The sequence below is a fragment of the Heloderma suspectum genome, chromosome 8 (genome assembly GCF_057233095.1).
Source record: "Heloderma suspectum isolate Gila_16-S chromosome 8, 16-S_ref, whole genome shotgun sequence".
NCBI classification, from domain to species: Eukaryota; Metazoa; Chordata; class Lepidosauria; order Squamata; family Helodermatidae; genus Heloderma; species Heloderma suspectum.
Genome location: NC_139465.1, coordinates 25,203,427 through 25,212,286, shown reverse-complemented (window position 1 = coordinate 25,212,286; position 8,860 = coordinate 25,203,427). Strand labels below are relative to the sequence as shown.

Below are 8,860 nucleotides of genomic sequence, written 5' to 3'. Positions count from 1 at the left end.
GTACCCCTTGGTGGCAAGCCCACTCTGTGAGTTGTCAAATGCATGTCTCTAGCCCTTCCCGTGATGGTCAATAAGAAACCAACAAAGAAAGGGCCACCTAGGGTCGTGGCCATGGCACCGGAGGACCCACTGCTTCCTCCTCCCTATGGGACAGCCGTCACCAGACAACCGCGCCCATTACATGCACCAGCATCTCCTGAGGAGCCCACTCGGCAGCGAAATGCCCCCGAGGAGGACACCTCTCGCAAAGTGGTGCTAGAGGACCCCGTCCCTCTAGTTGAGTTCCAGGACACTTTGCAAGATCGTCTAAATTCCCTTGAAAAAAGTTAGAAATACTAGAGGACACATGGGGACCCTTGTCACAGGAAAGGGCCCCCGAAAAGGGCGGAGAGACAAAAGGGGGTCTAGCTACAATTTGCAAAAAGTCCTGACTTTAAAACAAGACAAAAACAAACCTCCTGCCGTGTTCCTCCAAAGGCTAAGGGAAGCCTTCGCCAAGTATACTGATATTGACTTGAATGACCCAAATAATTTAAAGATTCTCACGACTCAGTTCGTGGGAAATAGTTGCCAAGACATCAGAAAGAAGCTGCAAAAAGTTGAGAGAGGATTGGCAGCTAACCTAGGTGTTTTAGTAGAGGTAGCTCAGAAAGTTTATGAAAGACAAGAGGCAAGCAAAGCTCCTCGCTGTGTTTCTCAGACCCGACAAAGGAGGAGCTAAAAAGAGAAGAAAAGGAGGGAGGAAGGGGTCTTCCCTGAGAAGAGACCAGAGTGCCTTCTGTAAGAAAATTAGGCACTAGAAGCGTGACTATGAAGCCTTGAAGCAAAGAGAGAGAGAGAGGAGGGTGCGGGGGGGGGGGGGCAGAAAGGATTTTGCATGAACAAGAAAGAGACTAAGACAGACCGGGGCCCGGCCCCCTCTTAGCCATCTCTGAGGCAAGACGGGACCCCATAGTCAAAATTAAAGTTGGGGGCCGCTCCTACAATGCCCTTGTAGATACAGGGGCCGCCCTGTCCATCCTCCCCCTTAGCCAACCACCAACGGGAAGTGGGGGATCTACCACCATAATGGGGGTTGAGGGAAGGGCAACCCGAGTGCCCCTTTCTTGTCCCTTGCTCACCAAGGTTGGGAAAACACACCTAGAACACACCTTTGTCTGTAACCCCTCCTGTCCGGTGGCATTGTTAAGAAGGGACTTATTGACAAAGCTCCAAATTGAGATTGCTTTCACTTCTGACGGAAGAACAGAAGTACGGCTTCCCCTCTTTTGGATTCTCCTGATGCAAGCAGGGAGTCTATTGCAAAGGTCTCGAGCAAACTGGGCTCCGTCAGTCTGCGTGCCATCAGCCATTCCAGCTCTTCTGCTGACATTGGGGCCAACAACATCCGTGGCAACTACGCCTTTGAGGGCATTGGTGATGAAGACCTCTAGGGGCCCTGCCCTGACGCAACTCTGTGGGATGTAAAATCTCCTCCTGGGTGGATCTCCATGTGCCTCAACCCCAGCCAGCTGCCCACCCTCTTGTCTACATGGATGGGGAAACGGCGCGACCGCTGTATGAGGCGCTGCAAAAAGATAAATTAGATAAATGGAAATAGACCAAAAAAAAATGAATAAGTCTTTCCTCAGTCTCAAAGCTGCCCTTGTGTTGCCACCTGCCCTAGCCATACCAAATCCCAGTCAACCATTTAGATTCTATGTGCATGAGAATAAAGGCGTAGCCTCGGGAGTAATTTGCCAGCAAAAGGGCCCCTCCCGAAGGCCGGTGGGATATTACTCCAAGGTCCTTGATGTCGTGGCAAGAGGCTGGCTGAGTTGCTTAAGGGCAAATAAGGCCGCAAAGAGGGCAGCCAAGGAAAGAATCCAAGGGACATTTCTCGTCTTACCCAGAAGAGAGGAGCCCCCCACATACTCCCCTTCCAAGTTACAGATGGCGCAAGAACACAGAGTAAGTCCCCGTGGCCGACAGATGGATCCAGATGACAGATGGGAGGCTGCTCCTACCACAGACCCTGCACGGAGCTATCTTAGAGCAAGTGCATCATTCTCTTGGACACCCTGGGGCATCAGCCATGATTGACTATTGCAAGAGGCTGTTCGTCTCTCCTGGCCTAACTGTACGCTCCCATCGATTAGCAGCAACCTGCGAGGTTTGCCAGAAAACTAACTCCCCCAGGGCAACCCCCCCCCCAAAAGGAGGGCGACTATGGGCGTATTATCCCTTCCAGAGGGTGCAGATTGATTTTGCTGAAATGCCACCGTGTAGGGGTTACGGATATCTGCTTGTAATAGTGTGTCAAATGATGGGGTGGGTAGAAGCATTACCATGCAGAAACTGTCAAGCAAAAACTGTAGTTGCTAAGTTGTTACAGGAGGTGATGCCCCGGTTCTCCCTGCCTGAGGTTGTAGAGTCCGACCAGGGCTCACATTTCACCTCAGCTGTTATGCAAGGACTGGCACGAGCTCTGGGGATAGAGTGGCACTTACATTGCCCCTGGAAACCCCAGGCAAGTGGACAGGTTGAAAGAACTATTCGGAGTCTCAAGGAGACCCTAACCAAGCTCCAGCAAGGGGTAAAGCTTACTTGGATTGAGGCTTTGCCAATAGCTCTAACAAAGCTTCAAAGAATGCCAAGAAAAGACATAAAGTTGTCCCCCTTTGAGCTAATGTTTGGATTCCCGCCCGGGTACACTGCAGAAGGAGGGAAGAAGTCAAGTGGGAAAAGGGGGATCAGATGTTGAGGGGCCAGTTGACTTCTCTACAGTCCGTTCTTTCACAGCTACGAGCTTACTCCGTCCCATTCCAGAGGTTGCCGCTAGATGCACCCATCCATCTCTTCCAGCCGAGAGACAAAGTGTTGTTGAAAAAGTAGAATAAAGAAGCTCTAAAAGAAGGGTGAGAAGGGCCTACCTGGTGGGACCAACCAGCCATTCATGTGTGAAACTTGTAGGTTCTAGCAAATGGACACATTGCAGCCGGTTAAAGCCATTTAGACGACCCCTGCCTCCTCCTGTCACCCGGAAAGACCAGGAGGACACGGGCAACAGTCCTCTGCTCCCTGGCACCCCCCCGGAAGCTGCCAGGGACACAGGCGAAGAAGCCATCCAGGAGCCACAATCGCCTCTTGTTTATAAATCCCAGCAGTTAATGGAAACTGCCCTGTCAAAACAAATGCTTTTGCTTTACTGCACAGACAAAGAAACTCCGCTTTAAGACATGAGTAAAGACTTAAAGGAGGGAATTGTTAGAAAAAGGGGAAGTCTAGCGAGATAGTCACATAAGCATAATCAGAAATAAACATGTTGACACAGTCGTGCTCTAATGAGTCAGCTAAAGGCTCAGTCAGTTGACATGTCTTGTGGCTAACAGAAAATTGTAAAGGGGGGGGTATAAAAGATTTGTGCATGCTTAGCTCGGGGTCCAGACTGCTCTGCACCCGTTTTGCAAAACGACTAATAAAATAGTGTTGGATCCACTGCTGCCTGCCTGGCATCCTTTCTTTCAACCAGAAGCAAGAACTTTTTATCTAACAGTATCACTTTATTTCTTCAAAAGACATGTCTGTTCAGTTATGGCTTTTGTTTAGAAGTTTTATTCTAATTAAGCCCCATAAAACCCACATAGGTGGAGGCTATAGAGGGCTGAGGCCTAGCATTGCTACTGTGTTGAAGGCCTGCTTTAGCCGTACTTGCGTAAGGACAGTTCTGAAAGGGAAGAGAGAGACTATTGTTTCTAATAGTTTTGGATGGGGTAAATTCAGAATAAAGTTCAGGTAAATTCAATTTTGATTGGTCTGGGAAACGCCAGGCTGTAATTGGCAGAGGGTTCTAGCTAGGTCGAGTAAGGTAGTTGGGAAATGGCAGGGAAAGAGTAGACAGGGATTCAGTTAGTCAACTGGGAGTGGAGAGGGAGAATCTGTTTGGTGTGATGTGTGAAGCAGGACTAGGAAAGGCTGAGAAGAAGGCAGAAGTGGAGGCCTGAATGCCAAGCAATTCCTTCTCTGTGTGATAACCATGCATAGTTGGTGACGATTAGGAGCAGGTGGCTATGCCGGGAGACTGCCTTAAGATCTTGCCGGAAGACGTTTACACAAGCAGACATTAAAAATCAGATAAACTGTCCAAGCAGCCAGTGGTACAACATGAGGAGCTCGGGTGTCAGAGGAAGACAGCACCAAGAGCGGGACCTGGTTGTGGGGAGGAGTTTAAGGAACTTGGCCTGAGGTAAAAGAAGCCATTAAGAGGCTTGTTTTAGCAACAGTGTCTCTTGAGTCCTTAGGAAGTGTCAGCCAGTCTTCCTTTGAAACGCCTGTACTATACGGTAGTATTCCCGTATGTATAAAATATCCCTTTATTGGTTAATCCTGTCTCTAACGTTGGCACCCATCTCACACGTAAGCCTCTCACAGCAAGCTACTCAGAGGCTTTTAAATGACTGGTGGCGGCAGAAAAGGGTCAGCTTGTGGAACTCTGACTTATAGAGGCAGAGAGTTCCTGCGGCCCTGAAATATAAGCATTGGCCAGAAAATGTAAGAAAACCCATACATGGGATTCCCCAGTGAAAGAGCAATTTCCTCATACCTGAATTTCACAATACGTACCTTACTGCAGCGATACCCAGTAACCTTCATCTTATCCCAAAGGAGCACGACTTCCACGGAGCCCCCAGCACTGGATGTATTGATAACGGCTGCCTTGCTGCAGCTCAGGCCCTTCTGGGGACTCCTCCGAGCTGCCATCTTCAGCAGGGGCAGAAACGCCTTGGGGAGATACAGGCAGTGTGGTGAGGTCCACGAAATGCTGCTTTGCAACGACAACGACATCAAAGAAGACAGAGCCAGCACTGGGTGCAGTAAGATGAGGATAGAAGCAAGGCTTGTACTTTCAGCAGCCGTGAAGCCATTACTGTGGGACTGCTGCTTTGAAAGGCTTTCCATGAGGTTTAGCGGCACAACAGTCACTACCTCTCAGACGTGTAGCGGAGCGGCGTTGCTGTGACAGGTAAAGGAATACGTGCATTTTGCTTGCTTGGCCATAAGCCATACCAAAACTAAAGTATCACTACAAAGCAATATTATAAAACAACACTTTTTGATAGAGGTGTACACCGACCGGAAGATTCAACTTGGACTCTGATTTGGTGCTTCAGAAAGTGGCCTGATTTGGCTCAGACTGATTTGGAGGTTGTCCGCTTCAACACGGATGCCAAACTTGACTCATAATTAAGAAATCCAAGGCTCTGTTCCTCCCATTGACTATCATGGAAATTTAAACAATGTCTATGACTTCTTCCTGTTTGTCCGGACTGGATGAAAATTGCAGGCATAATAGCCCTTTAGGAGAGGATTAAACCTGCCAATGTTCAGAAGAATACATGCACTGGTTTTTCTGTTATGCACCTTTATACTTTTACAAAAATAATGTAGACTTTTCTTTTTCTTGACAGAATTGGACGAAATTTGCAGGGATAGTTGCACCTTTGGAGGGAACGAGCCTGCCATGTTTCAGATGAATGGGTGCACAGATCTTTGTGCAACAGCAGCTTTTACATTTGGGGGGTATTCAAAATAGGACATGCTTTTCATCCTAGGTGCCTTGCAGACCATTCTTCTGAAAATGCAGACAGCAGAGATGTGGTCCAAAGTAAATAAAGTGCAAAGTTTCAGAAGGATCGGTGCACTGATTTGTGTGGCAGGGCAGTCCGAAAAAGACTGGGGCGTGGGGAGAGGCAATGGGGGGTTTTCTTCTTCTCTCCCCTGTGTTTTTTTTGGGGAGGGCAATTTGTACGAAAATGGTACACGTCATAGGGGTGTCCCCAAGCAAGAAACCTCCAAAGCTTCAGAATGATAGGTGCAGGGTCTAGGCAGTTGTCGTACTAGGAAATCTGTTTAAGGCCTTTTTCATAGTGAAGTCTGGTGGCGTTGAAAGAAGGGCCATTTCAAGGTCTCATCCTTGCCCTTCTCAAAGGACAACGATTGGAGAGCCCCTGGTGAAATGTGGCCTATGATTAGAAGGTGGACGTTCAGTCACTGTACCTCCTTCCCACCAGCTCACCAGCTGGTACAAAAAGAATACAAAAGATACAATTTTTGGAGATACACTGTCTGCCTTTCCAAACCACAACGGTGGATAAAGCCTTGTTCAGGGTCTAGCTTTGGTTCTGCTCACTTTGGGGAAGTCCACTTCACCTTAGGAAGCACCAGAAATGGAGAAACCTTCTCCATGAGAAGCAAGAGCTTACCTGGGTCACCTGTAGCGGCCCGATAGTATTGGTGGCATATACAGCTGCCATGTCCTTTGCGTTTTCTGTCTCCAGGTCGTTTTGACTAACAATGCCAGCGTTGTTCATCAGAAGGGTCAGCCCATATTCTCCAACATACTTTGTCACTTCCTCCACAGCTGCCTTGATGCTCTTGAGATCAGTGACATCTGTAGAATGACAACATTCATTTCAAATACTTAGGAACTTGAGGGGAAAGGCCCAAGAGTGTAATTAAGAAAAGGTTCATTTAAACTGGGCAGGCTGTGATTTCCAGAATTTCAGAAGGCCGGCAAATCTATCCAGGTAAGAGAAGTTCTTCTCAGTGAACCTGTCTGTCACCTCAGCTTGTCAGCTGCATTAGAGAGTGCGGCATCCACCTTCCCAGCCGGAGAAGCAGAACAAGGGCCTGTGTGTGAGCAGGGAGTACAGAGAGATGGCAATTATTTTAAAAGTAGCAACAAATCACTTTGGCAGAGACTGGGCTCAAAGGAGGGCATTTGAAGTCCAAAGTAGTTTGTTCTTTGTGGAATCTAAGACAACACAACTGAGCACAACACACAAAGCTTAGGCTACCATGACAGATAGCCTAGCAGCCCATGGCTTTGGTAGGCCTTTCCGTAGAGCTACCTACCTAACTGCATACCTACCTAACTGCAGGACCACCAGATTCTGGTATTGGGATGCCAGGTCCATTACCTCCTATAAAAAAATGATATTTTTCTCTTTGGATTAAACTGAAATTATGTTCCAGGAGAGGATATAACATCAAGCTGTACCCCAAGCTGGTCAGAGAAGGACTTGCACCCAGGAATAACACGGGGGACAGATTTCAGCTGCTAAAATAACCCCCTCTTCTACAAATATCAATGGAGTGAGCAGTGAACAATCTGAAAGCCGTCTGGGGTTTCTCCCCTGCTGTGCTATGCCATGTAGCCTCCCGCCTGCCTTGCAGCTATATGTTTATTTGCTCCACTCATGTCACTCCCCTCTCACTACAATATCCTTCCCTGCAACCACCACATGGGTTTCACAGCTATGGTGGCCCATTCGCTCTCCGGGACACAGGATAAGCCCTGACAGTCTCACTGTGTTTTATGCTCACCAGGGGTAGGGTGAAGCAGGAACTAGCAGGTATGATACCCTGGCAATTTCTCTACAGGTCCTCTAGCCAGAGATCATGTGCAAATGGGACTGTTGGTCTCTCTCACACAGTATTCCCTCTGCTCCGGCTAGCAGTGGCTCTCCAAATCCTTGGGCAGATGTCTTTCCCAGTCCAGCTACCTAAGATCCCTTCAGCTGGAGATGGTACCTATTGGACCTGGGACCTTTGGCAGACAACGTGCTACAGCCACTCCCCAGGCAAGAACCTGCTCTTGCAGACATGCTGCTGTTGTTGCTGCCGTAACAGCAGATTAACGTGGTGATTCTTTCACGCCAAATTACCGATTCTCACCTTGTTTCTTGGGTCATCCATCCGAAGGGCTGTAGCAAAGACCCACTGGGGTGGAGCTAGCAGCGTCAGAAACTGCTTCACCAGACCTAGACCAATTCCCGAACTGGATCCTGTCACCAGGATGCTGCAGACGGAGAAATCTGTCATTGCCATCCTCCTGGCACGGCAGCTCCTGGCTCCTGCTCCCTGCTTGCTTAGACGTTTGCTTCAAAAGGCATCTTCTCATCACGTGAGACACTATTAAAGGCACCTGACACTAGATCTTCAGATAAGCTTCTGCTAGAACAGAACGTTGCCAAGTTGATCGTTAGCTTCCCTAGGGTTCTTAACTAACGAACCCTCCGGGCCAATGAGGAAGCAAGACACCTGTAGAGGTGGCAGTGTGGTGTAGTGGACAGAGTGGAGGGAGATTTTCCCATTCAAATTCTTATAGGGTGACCTTGAGCCAGTCTCACCTTAATCTACTTTACAGGATTGTTGCGAGGATTGAAAAAGCAGGGGTGGCGGAGGAAAAAAAACACATGTAGTTAATTGGAAAGTTAATGAGTTAATTGGAAAAAAGTTGGGGTGAAAACATAATAAGCTAAACATACAGTGGCATTAGGGAATGTATTAATTCAGCCTTTTGGATGAAGTATCCAAAAGTTACCAGCCTGCAAAAAGAGTTTTGTAGCCTGTTGGATATTGGCAGAGGAGGAATGGGGAGTTCTGCCCCACCTGCAGCACCCTGCTGCATTTCTGTGGTGGGCAATGGAACACCTACCTAACTGCAGGACCTCCATTACCTCCTATAAAAAAATAATATTTTTATCCCTGGATTAAACTGAAATTACACACCTGAAGACGATGGAAAGTCACGCTGTACTCTAACGTGCTCCAAGAAGGGCTTGCACCCAAGAATTACATGGGGGACAGACTCCAGCTCTAGAATAGCCCCCACTTCTACAAATATCAATGGAGTGAGCAGTAAAGGATCTGAAAGCCCTCTGGAATCCCCCCCCCCTTGTGCTGTGCCATGTAGCCTCCCGGCCGCCTTGCAGCTTTATGTCCTTTTGCTCCACTCATGTCACTCACTCCTTACTACAGTCTCCTTCTCAGCAACTACCACATGCAGGGATGTTGCTAGGTTCTTAAAAGATCCAGG

The 8,860-nt window shown here is 48.2% G+C and overlaps 1 protein-coding gene across 1 annotated transcript; it reads right to left on the bottom strand.

Annotated features, from left to right (window-relative positions):
- Positions 1-326: 326 nt before the first annotated feature.
- Positions 327-7,869, bottom strand: LOC146338962 (estradiol 17-beta-dehydrogenase 2-like). The gene is made up of 5 exons (XM_084812884.1): positions 7,717-7,869; positions 6,911-6,962; positions 6,243-6,430; positions 4,603-4,761; positions 327-335 (listed from the first exon to the last, which is right to left on the bottom strand). The coding sequence occupies exons 1-5, from the start codon at positions 7,867-7,869 to the stop codon at positions 327-329; spliced, it is 561 nt and encodes a 186-aa protein (XP_084669010.1).
- Positions 7,870-8,860: the final 991 nt, after the last annotated feature.